Source organism: Sinocyclocheilus grahami, unplaced genomic scaffold (assembly GCF_001515645.1).
Source record: "Sinocyclocheilus grahami isolate Dianchi unplaced genomic scaffold, SAMN03320097.WGS_v1.1 scaffold29.1, whole genome shotgun sequence".
Lineage (NCBI taxonomy): Eukaryota > Metazoa > Chordata > Actinopteri > Cypriniformes > Cyprinidae > Sinocyclocheilus > Sinocyclocheilus grahami.
The window spans coordinates 3,418,184-3,434,211 of NW_015505208.1; the positions used below are offsets into that span (position 1 = coordinate 3,418,184).

The 16,028-nt window shown below is 35.5% G+C and overlaps 2 protein-coding genes across 2 annotated transcripts in view; one reads left to right on the top strand and one right to left on the bottom strand.

Moving 5' to 3' along the window:
* The first annotated feature begins 1,466 nt into the window (after positions 1–1,466).
* On the top strand, positions 1,467–9,952 carry tbpl1 (TBP-like 1). The gene is made up of 7 exons (XM_016257583.1): positions 1,467–1,701; positions 2,398–2,600; positions 3,547–3,629; positions 3,768–3,831; positions 3,914–4,017; positions 7,490–7,584; positions 9,279–9,952. Exons 2-7 carry the CDS (start codon positions 2,466–2,468, stop codon positions 9,356–9,358), a joined length of 561 nt encoding a protein of 186 aa, XP_016113069.1. The 5' UTR covers positions 1,467–1,701; positions 2,398–2,465; the 3' UTR covers positions 9,359–9,952.
* A 1,413-nt stretch (positions 9,953–11,365) lies between these two features.
* Positions 11,366–16,028, bottom strand: part of slc2a12 (solute carrier family 2 member 12) — a 10,820-nt gene continuing 6,157 nt past the window's right edge. The window contains exons 5-6 of the mRNA XM_016257641.1: positions 13,106–13,238; positions 11,366–11,978 (exon numbers count right to left, since the gene is read on the bottom strand). Of these exons, the coding sequence (XP_016113127.1) occupies positions 11,885–11,978; positions 13,106–13,238 (227 nt within the window). The 3' untranslated portion in view covers positions 11,366–11,884. The remainder of the gene's footprint in view (positions 11,979–13,105; positions 13,239–16,028) is intronic.

The following is a 16,028-nucleotide window of genomic DNA, read 5'->3' on the forward strand; positions in this document are numbered from 1 at the left end:
TCAGCTTCGTCTAGAGAACTCTCAACATAGTCTGCAAATGTGTTTACAACAAAACCATATTTCATATGTTTCATGTTACCCATATTCATATATTAAATGCAACAGCCCTTTTGTTTTTCTTGAGTAATTATAATAAACATAAAAATCCCAGTGACATGGAATTCATGTATCAAGATTGTGACAGAAAATAAGCACAGTGAGTTAAAATGATTTTTTTTAAAACAACTATAACACTCACTTGTATCTTTGTAATGCTGTTTAACTCCTAGCAGGTGAAATGGAAAAAGGGGCTTTAGGATGAAGTCTGACTTTGATTCTGCCTGATAAAAAAAAATTTAATTAAATTGTGTGTCTGGACAAAAAGTGCTGACAAAACATAAAACATTATTTAAAAAGTTTTATAGAAAATACCTATTTGTTTTGTTATATTTGTTTTGGACATATATGTACAGTTTTTTTAAGGATTCATAATTATTTTCTGTTTAGTTTAGTCTATCTTCTGATTCAATACAGTTGAATTTACATGAAATTTTGATTTCAGGCAGAAATGTTGCTATTTTAACAAATGGCAGGTAAAGTTGTGGGACATATTTGGCCCATGAGAGGCGTATTTTAACATTCTGATTATTAAATTCAACATCAGGATCAAGTTTTAAAATATGCAAAGTATATTATTATTATTGGCACAGACTAATGTTTCTTTTACCAAAAGATGGCACTAGTAGGCTGTCAGTTATGAAGGAAAATGTATGTTCTACATTAAAACTTGTGTGAACATGGATAATTCCTGATGTTAAAATTGATCTAGAGATATTGGATAAGAAAATAGAATGGGAGGAAATGGGTAGCATTAAATATAATGTAAATAAGTATATACAGGAAAGATTTTATGCAAGTATGCACATTTATACTGATGGATCTAAAGACCCCAAAACAGGGCTTACAGGAGTAGGAATATATATTCCAGATTTTAAAATATCCATAACTAAAAGATTAACATCTAAATTGTCAATATATACTGTTGAAATGGTTGCTATCATAATAGGACTAACATGGGTAGAGGAAGTAAGACCAGACAGAGTAGTGGTATGCTCTGACTCGGCTTCTGTTTTAACATCATTGATTACTCTGCAATCTTCTAGAGAAGATTTGATGTGTGAAATATTTACATTATTATGGCGTATACAAAGAAAAGGAGTGGTAGTTGGATTGAACACGCAGCGCCAGGTGGAGCCTGGGGAGCAGGAATGGGATGGAGCATCGAATAATTATTTAAGTAGGAATATTTGTGTATATACGTGTGTAAGAACAGGAAAAGCAAAAACAAGGAATAAATCGATAAATAAACCATGACTGCGTAACAGCAAAAGTAGGTGGCGATATGCACACAGGATGTAACACGCCAAAAAACGGAAGAAGAAGAAGAAGAAAACTTGTGTGGCTGATTTTCTCCCATCCATGTGGAGGCGCTGTAGCGTGTTTGAACGGACAGTTTCTCATCTCGCGCAGGAACTGAGGCATCCTTGACAACAATCGCCGGTTGTCTGTTGACGCTTTTGTTTACTTTTGGTGTTTCTCCGACCGTTAATTTTATTCATATAGATTTTTAAAACATTTAAACACTTGTTTTAAGATCGTCTCACCACGTTTTATAATAATAAGATTCTCTCGGACGCACTGTTTGACGCCCATATCAGTCAAGTAAGTGAAAGTTTCTTAGCTCAGTGTGCTTGCCATTCATTTAGTTATTAACTAAACGTCTCTGTGTTGTTTAAACTAATTTATGGTCGCTTTTGCATGCATATTGACATTTATTTCTAACGGTGCAGCTCTGTTATTTAGTGTTTGAGCTTAAATAGCTAGCATGCACGTTTAATGTTATTGTCTCCTGCTGATGCCTGTGTTGCCTTCATTTGTGATGAAATATAATATTTTTACAATGAAATGTAAATCAGTTTGTTAGGAGTTGCTGCGTTATTGGTTTGACATTTGATCTGTTTAAAATGTGTGCCAGTGCTTTGTGGACACAGCTTGAATGCTAAAATAGAGAATGTAAAATAATGGCTGCTTTGATATTTTTCAAGTAGGCATCTCAGCAGCTAAACTTGCGAGCTATTTCACTTTAGTACGTAGAAGTGGTCATTTTAACAGGTGCTTTTATTCAAAGTGACTTAGAGTGCATTTATTACAGGGATCATTCCTTTGTGGTTAAGTGCCTTTGTTTCAAGCACAGTGGTCATAGTTAATGAATCACCACTTATTGTGGGTATTAAACCTTGATAACATTTGGTTACCAGTCATTTAAGGCAGGTATAACTTAGCTTCAGCTAACATCAAAATGTAACGTAAAACCACCCAGTACCTGGAGAAAAATTCTTACGTTTATGTGTTTTGCAGGTTTTGTTTTGTAACGTGACATGCATCTGTAAAAGGGTTGTCAAGCTTAAAACATCTACAGCGGCTCCATGGAACCCAGTAATGATGTGGCGCTTGATATCATCGTTACCAATGTCGTATCTGTCTTCAGAACCAGGTGCCATCTAAACCTGCGTACCATCGGCCTAGAGGGGTCTAATGTCATCTACAAGCCTGAAATGGGAGTAAGTCTAGACAATTAGACCTTTGGAGAGGAGTTGATATACTTAAGCACCTATATTCTGGATTTCCGTATGTTAGTATGGAAAGATTTGTAACCGTATTATTATGACCTTAAACTCTTAAAAAAAATGTTTTACTCATTTTGTCATCACTATACATCACTTAAATGATGTACAGATGTTATTGTCTCAAAACCTACTTACCAAAATTTGTCATGTCTAAATGCAATTTAAAACACTTTTTACATTTGTGTGATTTTAGTCTTTTCAATCTTTTCCAAAAAATTAAGAATTCAGTCGGCGCGCTGAACAACAGAACCCCGCTGTTTCAGTGATGACTCATCTGAATGCCTGATTAACCATTGCATTCATAAGCTCAGCATGATCGTGTGTGATTGGTTAGAACGAGCAATAATGTAAAAACGCGGTAAAAGAAATATAGGTCTAATGCAACAAATAAGCCCTAATATTAATTATAGTATTACTAGCCTGATAATAATAATAATAATAATCTTGCTATCGTCAAAGGCATCAGCCACAGGCGATATCTCTGTCTATCATCGATACACAATACTATCGTCTATCGGCACAACCCTAGTGCGAATTATGACTAGTTTTGTGGTCTAGGGTCACATATTTGAGAAACAAAATGAGAAGATTTGCAGGTGAAAGGGTCCAACTGATGTTATACATTTTTTGAAGACTAGCAACTTTTCCTGTTATGTCAGTTGTGTTACATAATCGTCTAACATGTCTAGTGTTTTTATTACAAAACATGCATTTTGTCCCTTACAGCTTAAAAATAATGTAATGGGACACCAACATGTACACAATTCATGGAAAGTGCCATGTTTTCACCTTTTGCTCAAAATCATCAGTATCAGCATTATCAGTATATGGCCAATCATTAACGCATGTTGTTGCTTATGTTCTGTGGATGTTTTTCCAGAAAGTCCTGATGAAGCTGCGGAAACCACGTATCACTGCCACTATATGGTCATCAGGGAAAATTATTTGCACTGGAGCAACAAGGTCTTTCTAAAATCTGCTTTTCAGTTCTCAGAATACTAATAAGCCAACAGTTGTTTGTGCTACTGAAATTATCAATGTCTTCTAAAATCCTATCTTTTTTCTATCTGGTGAATTTCATGCATGTTTATTTTTGTTTAGTGAGGAAGAAGCCAAACTAGGTGCTCGACGGTTGGCCCGCTGCCTGCAGAAGATTGGATTCAAGGTGTCTAAATTGATTAATAGCTACCGTAAACAGCTTTGTAGAACTTCTGAATGATGAATTATTGTTATAATCTCATCTGCAGGTGAGGTTCTCGGACTTTAAGGTTGTCAATGTGTTGGCGGTGTGCTCCTTGCCTTTTCAAATCCGTCTCATCGAGTTCACTAAGAATAACCGACCTATTGCCAGGTAAGACATTATCAGGGTTCCCACACCTAGGTTAACTTAAAATTCAAGGTCCTTTTAAGGATTTTCCAGGTCCAATACCCTCAAATTCAAGGACTTAATGTGGGGACACATTTCAAGTGAGAGCAAGGTTACACCGTGTTACCTTGTAAGATACATTGTTACAGTTTTCATGTGTCAAACACAACTATGCAAAAAAAGCATTTTATTTATTTTTTTGCATTTATTTTTGGCCACATGACAGAGGTGTGTGATTGGTTAGAACGAGCAATAATGTAAAAACGCGGTAAAAGAAATATAGGTCTAATGCAACAAATAAGCCCTAATATTAATTATAGTATTACTAGCCTGATAATAATAATAATAATAATCTTGCTATCGTCAAAGGCATCAGCCACAGGCGATATCTCTGTCTATCATCGATACACAATACTATCGTCTATCGGCACAACCCTAGTGCGAATTATGACTAGTTTTGTGGTCTAGGGTCACATATTTGAGAAACAAAATGAGAAGATTTGCAGGTGAAAGGGTCCAACTGATGTTATACATTTTTTGAAGACTAGCAACTTTTCCTGTTATGTCAGTTGTGTTACATAATCGTCTAACATGTCTAGTGTTTTTATTACAAAACATGCATTTTGTCCCTTACAGCTTAAAAATAATGTAATGGGACACCAACATGTACACAATTCATGGAAAGTGCCATGTTTTCACCTTTTGCTCAAAATCATCAGTATCAGCATTATCAGTATATGGCCAATCATTAACGCATGTTGTTGCTTATGTTCTGTGGATGTTTTTCCAGAAAGTCCTGATGAAGCTGCGGAAACCACGTATCACTGCCACTATATGGTCATCAGGGAAAATTATTTGCACTGGAGCAACAAGGTCTTTCTAAAATCTGCTTTTCAGTTCTCAGAATACTAATAAGCCAACAGTTGTTTGTGCTACTGAAATTATCAATGTCTTCTAAAATCCTATCTTTTTTCTATCTGGTGAATTTCATGCATGTTTATTTTTGTTTAGTGAGGAAGAAGCCAAACTAGGTGCTCGACGGTTGGCCCGCTGCCTGCAGAAGATTGGATTCAAGGTGTCTAAATTGATTAATAGCTACCGTAAACAGCTTTGTAGAACTTCTGAATGATTAATTATTGTTATAATCTTATCTGCAGGTGAGGTTCTCGGACTTTAAGGTTGTCAATGTGTTGGCGGTGTGCTCCTTGCCTTTTCAAATCCGTCTCATCGAGTTCACTAAGAATAACCGACCTATTGCCAGGTAAGACATTATCAGGGTTCCCACACCTAGGTTAACTTAAAATTCAAGGTCCTTTTAAGGATTTTCCAGGTCCAATACCCTCAAATTCAAGGACTTAATGTGGGGACACATTTCAAGTGAGAGCAAGGTTACACTGTGTTACCTTGTAAGATACATTGTTACAGTTTTCATGTGTCAAACACAACTAAGCAACATAACTTTTTTTTTTGGCCACGACAGAGATCTGATATTCTATTTGTCGTATTTCTGTTTTGCATAAAACTGAAGAATATTCGGTACATCCTATACTGTATTCTAAAATGACCTGATATTAACTTTTGCATGGATTTTATTGAAAAGAGCTTAGGCTCGTGTAATCAGAAGTTTTAAGATATATGAATATGCTTTTAAGTTTTTCTTGCCTCATGGGTTAATATTATCTTAACAAGCAAAGCAATTCAACATTAATTTCACAGTGTGTCTGTGAAACGTTAAGGTACCATTGTAGTAGTTTCGTGTGGCGTGAATGTCATGACAACGTACAACTATGGCAAGCCAAAAGAGTAAGAATTATGCTATAGATAAAATTTACATACAAAACACATTTTTTTCAGGTAAGACATTATCAGGGTTCCCACACCTAGGTTAACTTAAAATTCAAGGTCCTTTTAAGGATTTTCCAGGTCCAATACCCTCAAATTCAAGGACTTAATGTGGGGACACATTTCAAGTGAGAGCAAGGTTACACCGTGTTACCTTGTAAGATACATTGTTACAGTTTTCATGTGTCAAACACAACTATGCAAAAAAAGCATTTTATTTATTTTTTTGCATTTATTTTTGGCCACATGACAGAGATCTGATATTCTATTTGTCGTATTTCTGTTTTGCATAAAACTGAAGAATATTCGGTACATCCTATACTGTATTCTAAAATGACCTGATATTAACTTTTGCATGGATTTTATTGAAAAGAGCTTAGGCTCGTGTAATCAGAAGTTTTAAGATATATGAATATGCTTTTAAGTTTTTCTTGCCTCATGGGTTAATATTATCTTAACAAGCAAAGCAATTCAACATTAATTTCACAGTGTGTCTGTGAAACGTTAAGGTACCATTGTAGTTTCGTGTGGCGTGAATGTCATGACAACGTACAACTATGGCAAGCCAAAAGAGTAAGAATTATGCTATAGATAAAATTTACATACAAAACGCATTTTTTCCCGGCGTTTAAAACCGCATTAGCGCCGTCAAATACGCCGTCCTGATAGCAGACGCTGTAAAAAAAATGTGCGTAAATGGTAAAAAACGTGGTATTTAACAGCATAAATTGAATTCCGACTCTTTTGGCTTGCCATATACAACACAAAGTGTCTCAAGTGGGAAACACTTAACGTAACGCATAAAATGCGCATCAAGCGTAAATCAAGCAAGCTAGTTTGCATAGGCCATGAAGTGTTGGCGAAATAACACGTTAATGGACCAGAGGGAATAATATGTAATTTTTTCCACAAAACTTCTTGCACAAAATAAATTCAAGCACTTTCAAGGACCTGTATCCATGTACGTTTATTTTCAAAAACTTTCCAGGGCCTTGAATTTTTTTTTCAGATTCACATACTTTCAAGGATTTCAAGGACCCGTGGGAACCCTGCATTATATTTGCTCTCATGGTGTTCTCAAACTCCACAGAAATGTCATTATACCCATGTATTTTAATAGTATGTGCATTTGTGTTGTGGATGGCTAGTATTAATGAAAGCAATTAAGAGACAATAGAGGGGCTTTGTAAACGTACAATTTGTGCTCATGCTCGTTTACATTTGGTATTAACATCCGTTTTGGGCCAATTTGACAACTGGTCAGAGCTAAATACAGGTTTAAACAGTTAGTGATGGATGTAGTGATGAAATCTGAGACCTTCCCTTCAATGAAATCAAGTCACAAGTGGTCACAGGAGGCACATTTGAGATGCATGTTAATACCAGCTGTGAACAGTAATGTGTCTCGCCTGACCACTTGTGATTGGATCGCCAGAGACGGATGTTAACACCGGCTCCAAGGGAACCTTAAGGGTCTAAAAAAGGGGAAAAGTGCTCTCTAGTGGTGAAATGGTGAATGCGGCATTGAGCAATCTCGAAACATGCCAAGGAACATGTTCTCCTACAGCTGGATTGAAGGTCTCATCACTATATTTGTGTCTGTGTGTATTTTTAGCTATGAACCCGAGCTCCATCCTGCTGCGTCATACAGAATTAAAAACCTCAGGAGTACAGTGCAGGTGTTTTCCACAGGCAATATCACTGTTACAGGTAAACCACTCACACAGCATTCGCTCAGTATCATTTTCACTACCATAATCTGGGTTTATCTGGAATGTACTGCAAGTATCTGGACAGTTGAAGAACCTTTGAATACAATGCCAGTCTGTAATATTTAAAGAATTCGTATGAAAACTACCAATAAAAATGACTTCAGTGTCAAGTTACTTAAGAATTTTAAATTACCAAGACTTCAGTGCTTGCCTCCATAGAGCTCATACAGATTACTGCATTAGTAAGAATTATTCCCAGATTATTTAGCTACATTACATTAAAGGCAGCCCACAGGACTGAGTAAATCCTGAAGGTCTGGATATGAGCAAATATAATGTAGTAAACTACAATGAAGCTCTGGAGTCTTTTTATTTGTTTAAGATTCAAAAGTTTTTATTCATCAGTGATATTAATTAATAATTGTCTTAGTGTTTTTATATGTGCAGAAAATATTAAATAATATTGTAGCATATTTTACCTAATATAATAATAGATAAAACATTTCGGCCTAATGTTTCTAGGTCTGATTTTTAAAAATCAGACTTTTTAAAATTATTAATATTTTTGCATGGTTTGAGTTGGATCAAAATTGTATTTTATATTTAAACGTAAACCTATTTAAGATTTTTTTTCATGATTTCTGCATGAAATAATTTTTACACAAATATAACCATGAATAATTAAAGGGGTGATTCATTGCGACTTCACTTTTTTTAATGTTAGTTAGTGTGTAATGTTGCTGTTTGAGCATAAACAATATCTGCAAAGTTACGAAGCTGAAAGTTCAATGCAAACGGAGATATCGTCTTTTAAAATTCTGGCAGTTTAATGCCTACAAAAACGGCTGGTAGGGACTACAACAAATTACTTCCCATGACATCACAAACCGAGATAAACCCCGCCCTCGGGAAAAGACAGCAAAGGGTGCAAGGCCATGCTGCGCTGCTTTAGAGAAGAGGAAGAGAAAACTAGAGGTGCACGTAACAATCTATTCATATATGAATCACGATTCTGTCTTCTAACGATGGATTGATTCACAGGTTTCAAAATCAATGTTCTAAAGCAGCGGTTCTGTAGGTGTAGGTGACTGTTTCTTCAGAAGAACACAAACTGAGATTTTTAACTCAAACCGTTGCAGTCTGTCAGTCATATAATGCAAGTGGATGGGAATCACGGCTAAAACATACAATAAAACAAACAAAAAAAAACATACACAAACAAAACCAAATTAAACCCTGCGGCTCGTGACGATACATTGATGTGTAAAGACACAAAACGATCAGTCTGTGCAAGAAACTGAACAATATTTATATCATTTTTTACCTCTGATGCACTAAAATGCCTGAACTGTACTGCGCGTCCACGACACAGCCTGCGCGTGAGGCGTCTTCTTCTGACAGACTGCAACGGTTTGAGTTAAAAATCTCAGTTTGTGTTCTACTGAAGAAACAGTCACCTACATCTTGGATGCCCTGGGGGTAAGCAGATAAACATCAAATTTTCATTTTTGGGTGAACTATCCCTTTAACACATGTTAGACTGCACCCCATAAACACAATCAAGCCTAGAAAAAAAACACTGAACCACCCCTTTAATGCAACCCACTGTTTAGTACCTGCTTTCTTTTAAAACAAAAACCTGAACTAATGTTAGATCTTATCCTATCAATAACCGTCTTTCCCTCTCTCTAGGACCAAATGTGCAGAGCGTGGCGTCTGCAGTGGAGCAGATTTATCCTCTGCTGTTTGAGTGTCAGAAAACTCTGTCATAAACCACACACACACACGTAGGCACCAGTTTGAAATGAAAAGCACCTTATCATTGAATGTTTTAAGGCTTGTAACTGTTGTACTGTATGTGTCTCCAAGGCAGCTTTTGCCATTTCACGTCCAAGCGGGTCTGGGTCGTGTGTTTTCAGTCATGCCTTTGAACCTTGACTTTGGTGTTCGGACCCCACATTGATTAATGACGACCTCTTAAAGCTCAGAAGAGGACCGTTAGTGCATTGGCATTGTGTTGCTGACATTGTGTATATATAAACACTTGAATTAACTGTATTATATAATGCATGAACACCAAAGTAAAACCTTGTCAAGCAGTGACATTTAAGGATCGCGTTTTACTGAAAACTTCTTGGAAATTTTAGCTAATTTGATTCTAGTGACATTTTTGGAGCTCTTTTATTGATACTGTATGTCAGAAGCGATAAGTTAAAAGGCAAAGACTTCACATTTAAACAGCAGGTGATGTATATCTGGTGTATACTGTGGACAAGAACACTCTGGGTTGTGAAGGAGTTGTTGGTTCATATGTTTATGTAGTATGTGAAAACTTTTGTATTTTATTATAAACAAAATAAAATAATCCCTATATTAAGTCATTGCTTCTGTGTCTGTGCAAGAGGAATACCCCAGCATTACTCATATTTAGGCCCACCACTGCATGTCCACAGCCTCACTTAATAGTTTTGTAACTATTTTATGTTTAATTTGATTATTCTTTTATGCTATTATCACGTTTACATTCATTCTTTAATTTCATCGTTTAAATTTCATCCGCACAAACAAGTTTAGGCCATTCATATTCTAACTCTATGCAGATTAGTCACAATGGGCCGTTTGAAACGCGGTTATAAGCCAAGTAAAAAAGTTTTCAATGTGTTGGCTATACTGCGAAATTTTAACAATAAATGTCGTTTTGACGCTCTTCTGTAGCGTGACAGATCGCTGTAAATTAAAGTATTTGGCGCGAGTAAACCAATCATCTTTTCCTCTTTACTAAATACAGTGCGGGAAAAACCTGGATAAACTTTAGAGGGTCATAAGAGATAAACTGCAACTTACTGAAACGTATCATGCCTCATGTATTCGCTCAATAAGTTTGAAACACCGTCGATAAAACAGCTTGTGAACTACAAGTCACGTGACGTCACATTTACCTCAGGGAAGTTGTCTATGATTACATTTACATAATTCGCTGATTTACTGGGAATAATTAATCTATAGAAAAGCATATCGCTGCAATCTTAACTATATTTACATGCATTTTATTTTTGTTTTATAATTATCAAATGTGTTTTTAATCTAATTAAAAAATTTAATTTGATTATTCTTTTATGCTATTATCACGTTTACATTCATTCTTTCATTTCATCGTTTAAATTTCGTCCGCACAAACAAGTTTAGGCCATTCATATTCTAACTCTATGCAGATTAGTCACAATGGGCCGTTTGAAACGCGGTTTAAGCCAAGTAAAAAAGTTTTCAATGTGTTGGCTATACTGCGAAATTTTAACAATAAATGTCGTTTTGACGCTCTTCTGTGGCGTGACAGATCGCTGTAAATTAAAGTATTTGGCGCGAGTAAACCAATCATCTTTTCCTCTTTACTAAATACAGTGCGGGAAAAACCTGGATAAACTTTAGAGGGTCATAAAAGATAAACTGCAACTTACTGAAACGTATCATGCCTCATGTATTCGCTCAATAAGTTTGAACCACCGTCGATAAAACAGCTTGTGAACTACAAGTCACGTGACGTCACATTTACCTCAGGGAAGTTGTCTATGATTACATTTACATAATTCGCTGATTTACTGGGAATAATTAATCTATAGAAAAGCATTTCGCTGCAATCTTAACTATTTACATGCATTTTATTTTTGTTTTATAATTATCAAATGTGTTTTTAATCTAATTAAAAAATTTCAATGTAAACAAAACAAAATGTGTTTTTAAGTCAAAACGACTTGGAGTTTTGATTTTTGACTATAATCACATATATTTTTGAATGAACAAAATTTCAGTTTGTAATATTACACAACATGCCGATTTGCAGTTAACCTGATAACATGAAGGCATCTCCTGCCAGAGAGACACTTTCAGGTGTTGTCTATAGTAGTGCTCAGCACACAAACACTGACACAGAACTTAGCTTTGACTTGTCATGGCATGATTATGGTCATGATTGCACAATTTCCAAAGTGTTTCATACCAGTAAGGTGTAAATTCTCCATATAAATCTCAATCAGTACCAAAACTACTTGTAAAATGCATTTAAAAAAATAATACAAATATATCAGATTGACATATAAACTCTTCTCAACTGACCCATCATGCCATGGGAAGGTTTATTAAGCTAAATTATAGTCATGACAACATCAATCAGTTATATCTCTTCAATACTTTGAAAAGTGCAGTCACAGGTTTGTCTGTCCTGTAAGTTGCCAGACGGCACCAAGAACAATCGGTTGTTTGCAATAACCTTGTGCTCTTCCACTCTTCATCTAGGCAAAAAGTCAAACAGTTGTGAGGGCTTTTTCCTCCTGTGGGGGCTGTGCTGCAGCCTCGTGTTTTCTTCTGTCACACAGAAGTCTGCTGCTCAGGTGATTCCTGCAGAACAAGACACGTGTCTGATCATTACAATGATGCACTTTAAAACAAAAAGTCACTGACACATGCAATGTGGGGCAAGTGGCAAGCATTTTAAAATTGGGTGTATGAATGTTTTTTACCCTCACACCACTATTAGCCTATAAAGTAATTTTTAGCCGAATGGGGTGTGTAACTGTTGTAGAACAGGTTGCTGAAAAAACTATGTTTATAATCCCAAGTCTCTATGATATTCTGTATGCCTAAGTCTCTCCTTAATTGTAAATCTTTAGGACTTTTTTAGCCATATATATTTAAGATTTAATAAATACATTAAAACTAGTGCTGTCAAACGATTAATAGCATCCAAAATAAAAGTTTTTGTTTACATAATATATATGTGTGTATTGTGTATATTTATTATGTATATATAAATACACACACATACAGCACATATTTTGAAAATATTTACATGTATATATTTATATTCATATAATTTATTTCATATATAAATATATTTGATATATAAATGTTACATATTTTTCTTTAATATATACATGCATGAGTGTGTATTTATATATACATAATAAATATACATAGTACACACATATATTATGCAAACAAAAAGTTTTATTTTGGATGCGATTAATCGCGATTAATCGTTTGATAGCACTAATTAAAACATTCACAAATAAAAATTAATTAATTAATTAAAATAATCTTCCATGCCAATTTTTTTTATACTTTTATTATGTATATATAAATACACACACATACAGCACATATTTTGAAAATATTTACATGTATATATTTATATTCATATAATTTATTTCATATATAAATATATTTGATATATAAATGTTACATATTTTTCTTTAATATATACATGCATGTGTGTGTATTTATATATACATAATAAATATACATAGTACACACATATATTATGCAAACAAAAAGTTTTGGATGCGATTAATCGCGATTAATTAATTTTTTTATACATTTAATGAGCAGTGATACCTTAACAAACACTATTAATTTAGGGTGACTATAGGGTCATCATAACTAACTGACTTAATATGAGAACAACACAGGTCAATGGGATCATTAACACGAGAGGCATTTGCATGTGTATGTGTGAGTGCACTCACTTCATGGCAAGCTCCTTAGAGATCTGTTCCAGAGATCGGCCTTTCGTCTCTGGCACAAAAACTATCACAAACACCACCAACAAAAAGCTCATAGCAGCGTAGGAGAAGATCACCGAGGGCAGGCCGATCCTCTCTACAACCACAACACATTTCAGTAAATGACCTCTGAAAAACACTCCTTTCTGCTACAAAACCTATTTTTTGTTTATTGTTCTGTGCAAAACTTTGTAAGTTTGTGTTTCTTTGTGTTTTCATTCCATCTCTGCAGGAACATCCCCACAGGTGGCAAATGGATGTTTGGCAGACTGCCTCTAAACACAATCCTAACTCCAGCCACACTTTGCGATCAGTTTCTGAGAACAAAACATTGCTTATATTGTGTTTGGATACTGATATTGCCATTTACCTGTTTCAGTGTTATGTTATTTGCTTGTTTTTAGGTTAATGCCATATATACTTGAGTGTAAAAATGCTTGAATGCTATGGAAAGTACTTGCAATACGTTCTTTGTTTACTTTGTTTTACCTGCTAAAAAGAACATTATTTTGTGTATTTGGTGTAATGCAATATGTTTATGCGGTTTAAGGTTAAAAAAACATTATTTTCCACATATTGTACATTATTGTTTCTCCTCTATGCCACGCCTTTCTGAAATGTGTTTTTTTTACAAAGCTCATCGGTCTGAAAAGCGAGGTGTGCTCTGATTGGCCAGCTATCTAGTGCGTTGTGATTGGCTGAATGCCTCAAGTGTGTGACTGAAATGTTACGCCCCTTACTATATAGTGATGCCGTGTCCGGCCGGAGCGACGAGACAAAACCAGTAAAACCCATTACAAACGAGGCATTTGTTGCATCCAGTGGGGACATAATTACTGATTATAATGACTTATACTGTCTTTTTACGCGTTGCGTATCGCGCTGTGTAAACAATAAAACCATGTCTGCATTTGTGATCAGAGAAAAAACAAGCGCTACTCTACACTGCCCAAAACTCACGTTTGAATCGTCAGTGGCAAATTCTTTAAATATGAAAACGTACTTACAGACTGTGAGTCAGAAGCGCCAGACTGTCCTTGCAAAGTTAGAATTGCCCCACTTTATAGAAACAGACACCGGCATTGTAGGCTACTCTCCCAGGATACAGTCCTCGTCCTACATAAAATGCGCTGCACACATCTGAATATTTGGGTTGAACTGTTCCGGAACAGTGTTGTAAATACAACTTAACCACTGATTTCTAGTTGTGTCCTCTTTTGGAAGGCCAAACAAAGTAGTAACAAAACACATAGCGTCTCCACGACATGGTGGCGGCGGCAGCATGCAACAATACTACAGCGAGAATCAAAGTTACGCCTTCTTTCTTTGCGTGAACATTTGGTCAGTGTTATGCAAATCTTCCCACATTGTGACTAGACATGTGGGGGCATGTTATAATGAGCCATTTTAGGTAGGCGTGGTTGACTCTTTATGCACCAAGAGCTTGTAACACTCCAAAGAGTAAGGAAAATTTTAAATCGCATCATATGATAAGATAGGATGAATAAGCAGTTGTGAAAGTTAGGTTCCTGAGTTTGATGCTTTGTAATCTTGATAACAAGAGTGTACAAAGAGGTGAAGAGAGCGAGCTGCTAGTCATCTGATATGTAATGTAAATATATATGATAATATATATGAAAAATAAAAACATTGTATTAAGCCTATCTTTTTTTCTACCCATTATTGTCATGTTAATTTATTTTAAATGTATCTGTAGTGACCTTTTCACAACAATTATTCCAGACACTGACATGCTTAATTTTTTAACTCAAATTTTTCACAGACCCCATTGTGGACCCCCCCCCTCTTGCAGGCCCCTTGAGGTCCCTGGACCTGTTTGAAAACCTTTGATTTATATCATTTTAGGCTAGCTAGAGCAATGCTTGTAGACTATGGGAAAAACATGCTGGGTTCAATTCTAACATTAATAATCAATCCACTGTTTTTACAGAGTAGTAATTGAATCAAAACAACTTATCCTTTTTACCTCGTTAGTTAATGATCTATGGCAAAATTAACTGTGCTCTTACATAACTCCTGAAGGGACATTATGGTGTCTGGCTTTGTCAGACACTTTTTAGAAATTTAATGACATTCATGTCTGTAGCACAAACAGTAAGAGACAGATTTTGTATTTAGGCTTAGGAATTTACCACTAACCCTAGGTTTGAGAAAAAGTAACATTAATTGTAATATTTTCCTCCTAACAGTGACAGATCAAGCACCCAGAGTACAAAAGTGTCAAATCAGCAATTGCTTACCCCATGAGAACACACAAATTAACTACTTATCTAAATAGAGACAGCCTCAATCTTCTTGGTTTTATTGGATGACCTTCAGAACACAGATACTGATAAATACACTGACTGCATCCTGCAATACAACTGGGTCACCATGATCTACTGATCTCATAGCTGTAAATAACCCTTCACTCTGTGTTTGTGTGTGTTACCTGTCAGAGTAAGGAAGGTCATCGATATGAGCAAATTTGTGGCCCAGTTAAAGGCAGAGATGACGGACACAGCCTTTCCACGGATGCCAGTCGGGAAGATCGCACTCAAAACCACATGAACCACTGCAGATTGATGATTACACAAAGGCATAAATAAATTTAGTTTAAAAAAGACCTTTTTAAATAAAAAAACAACAACAACTTTCTTTTGTGATCCAAAGAAGAAACAGGCGATTAACTGATGACAGAATTTAATTTTGAATGGACCACTAAAGGAATAGCTCATCCAAAAATGACAATTTTCACCCTCAGGCCATCCAAGATTAGTTTGTTTTTCATCAGAGAAAGCAATATTATGAATAGAGGATTCATATTTTAACCAGAAGCAACAGTATAAAGTTAAAAATGCTTTAATGGTGGATTTGTTTATTACAA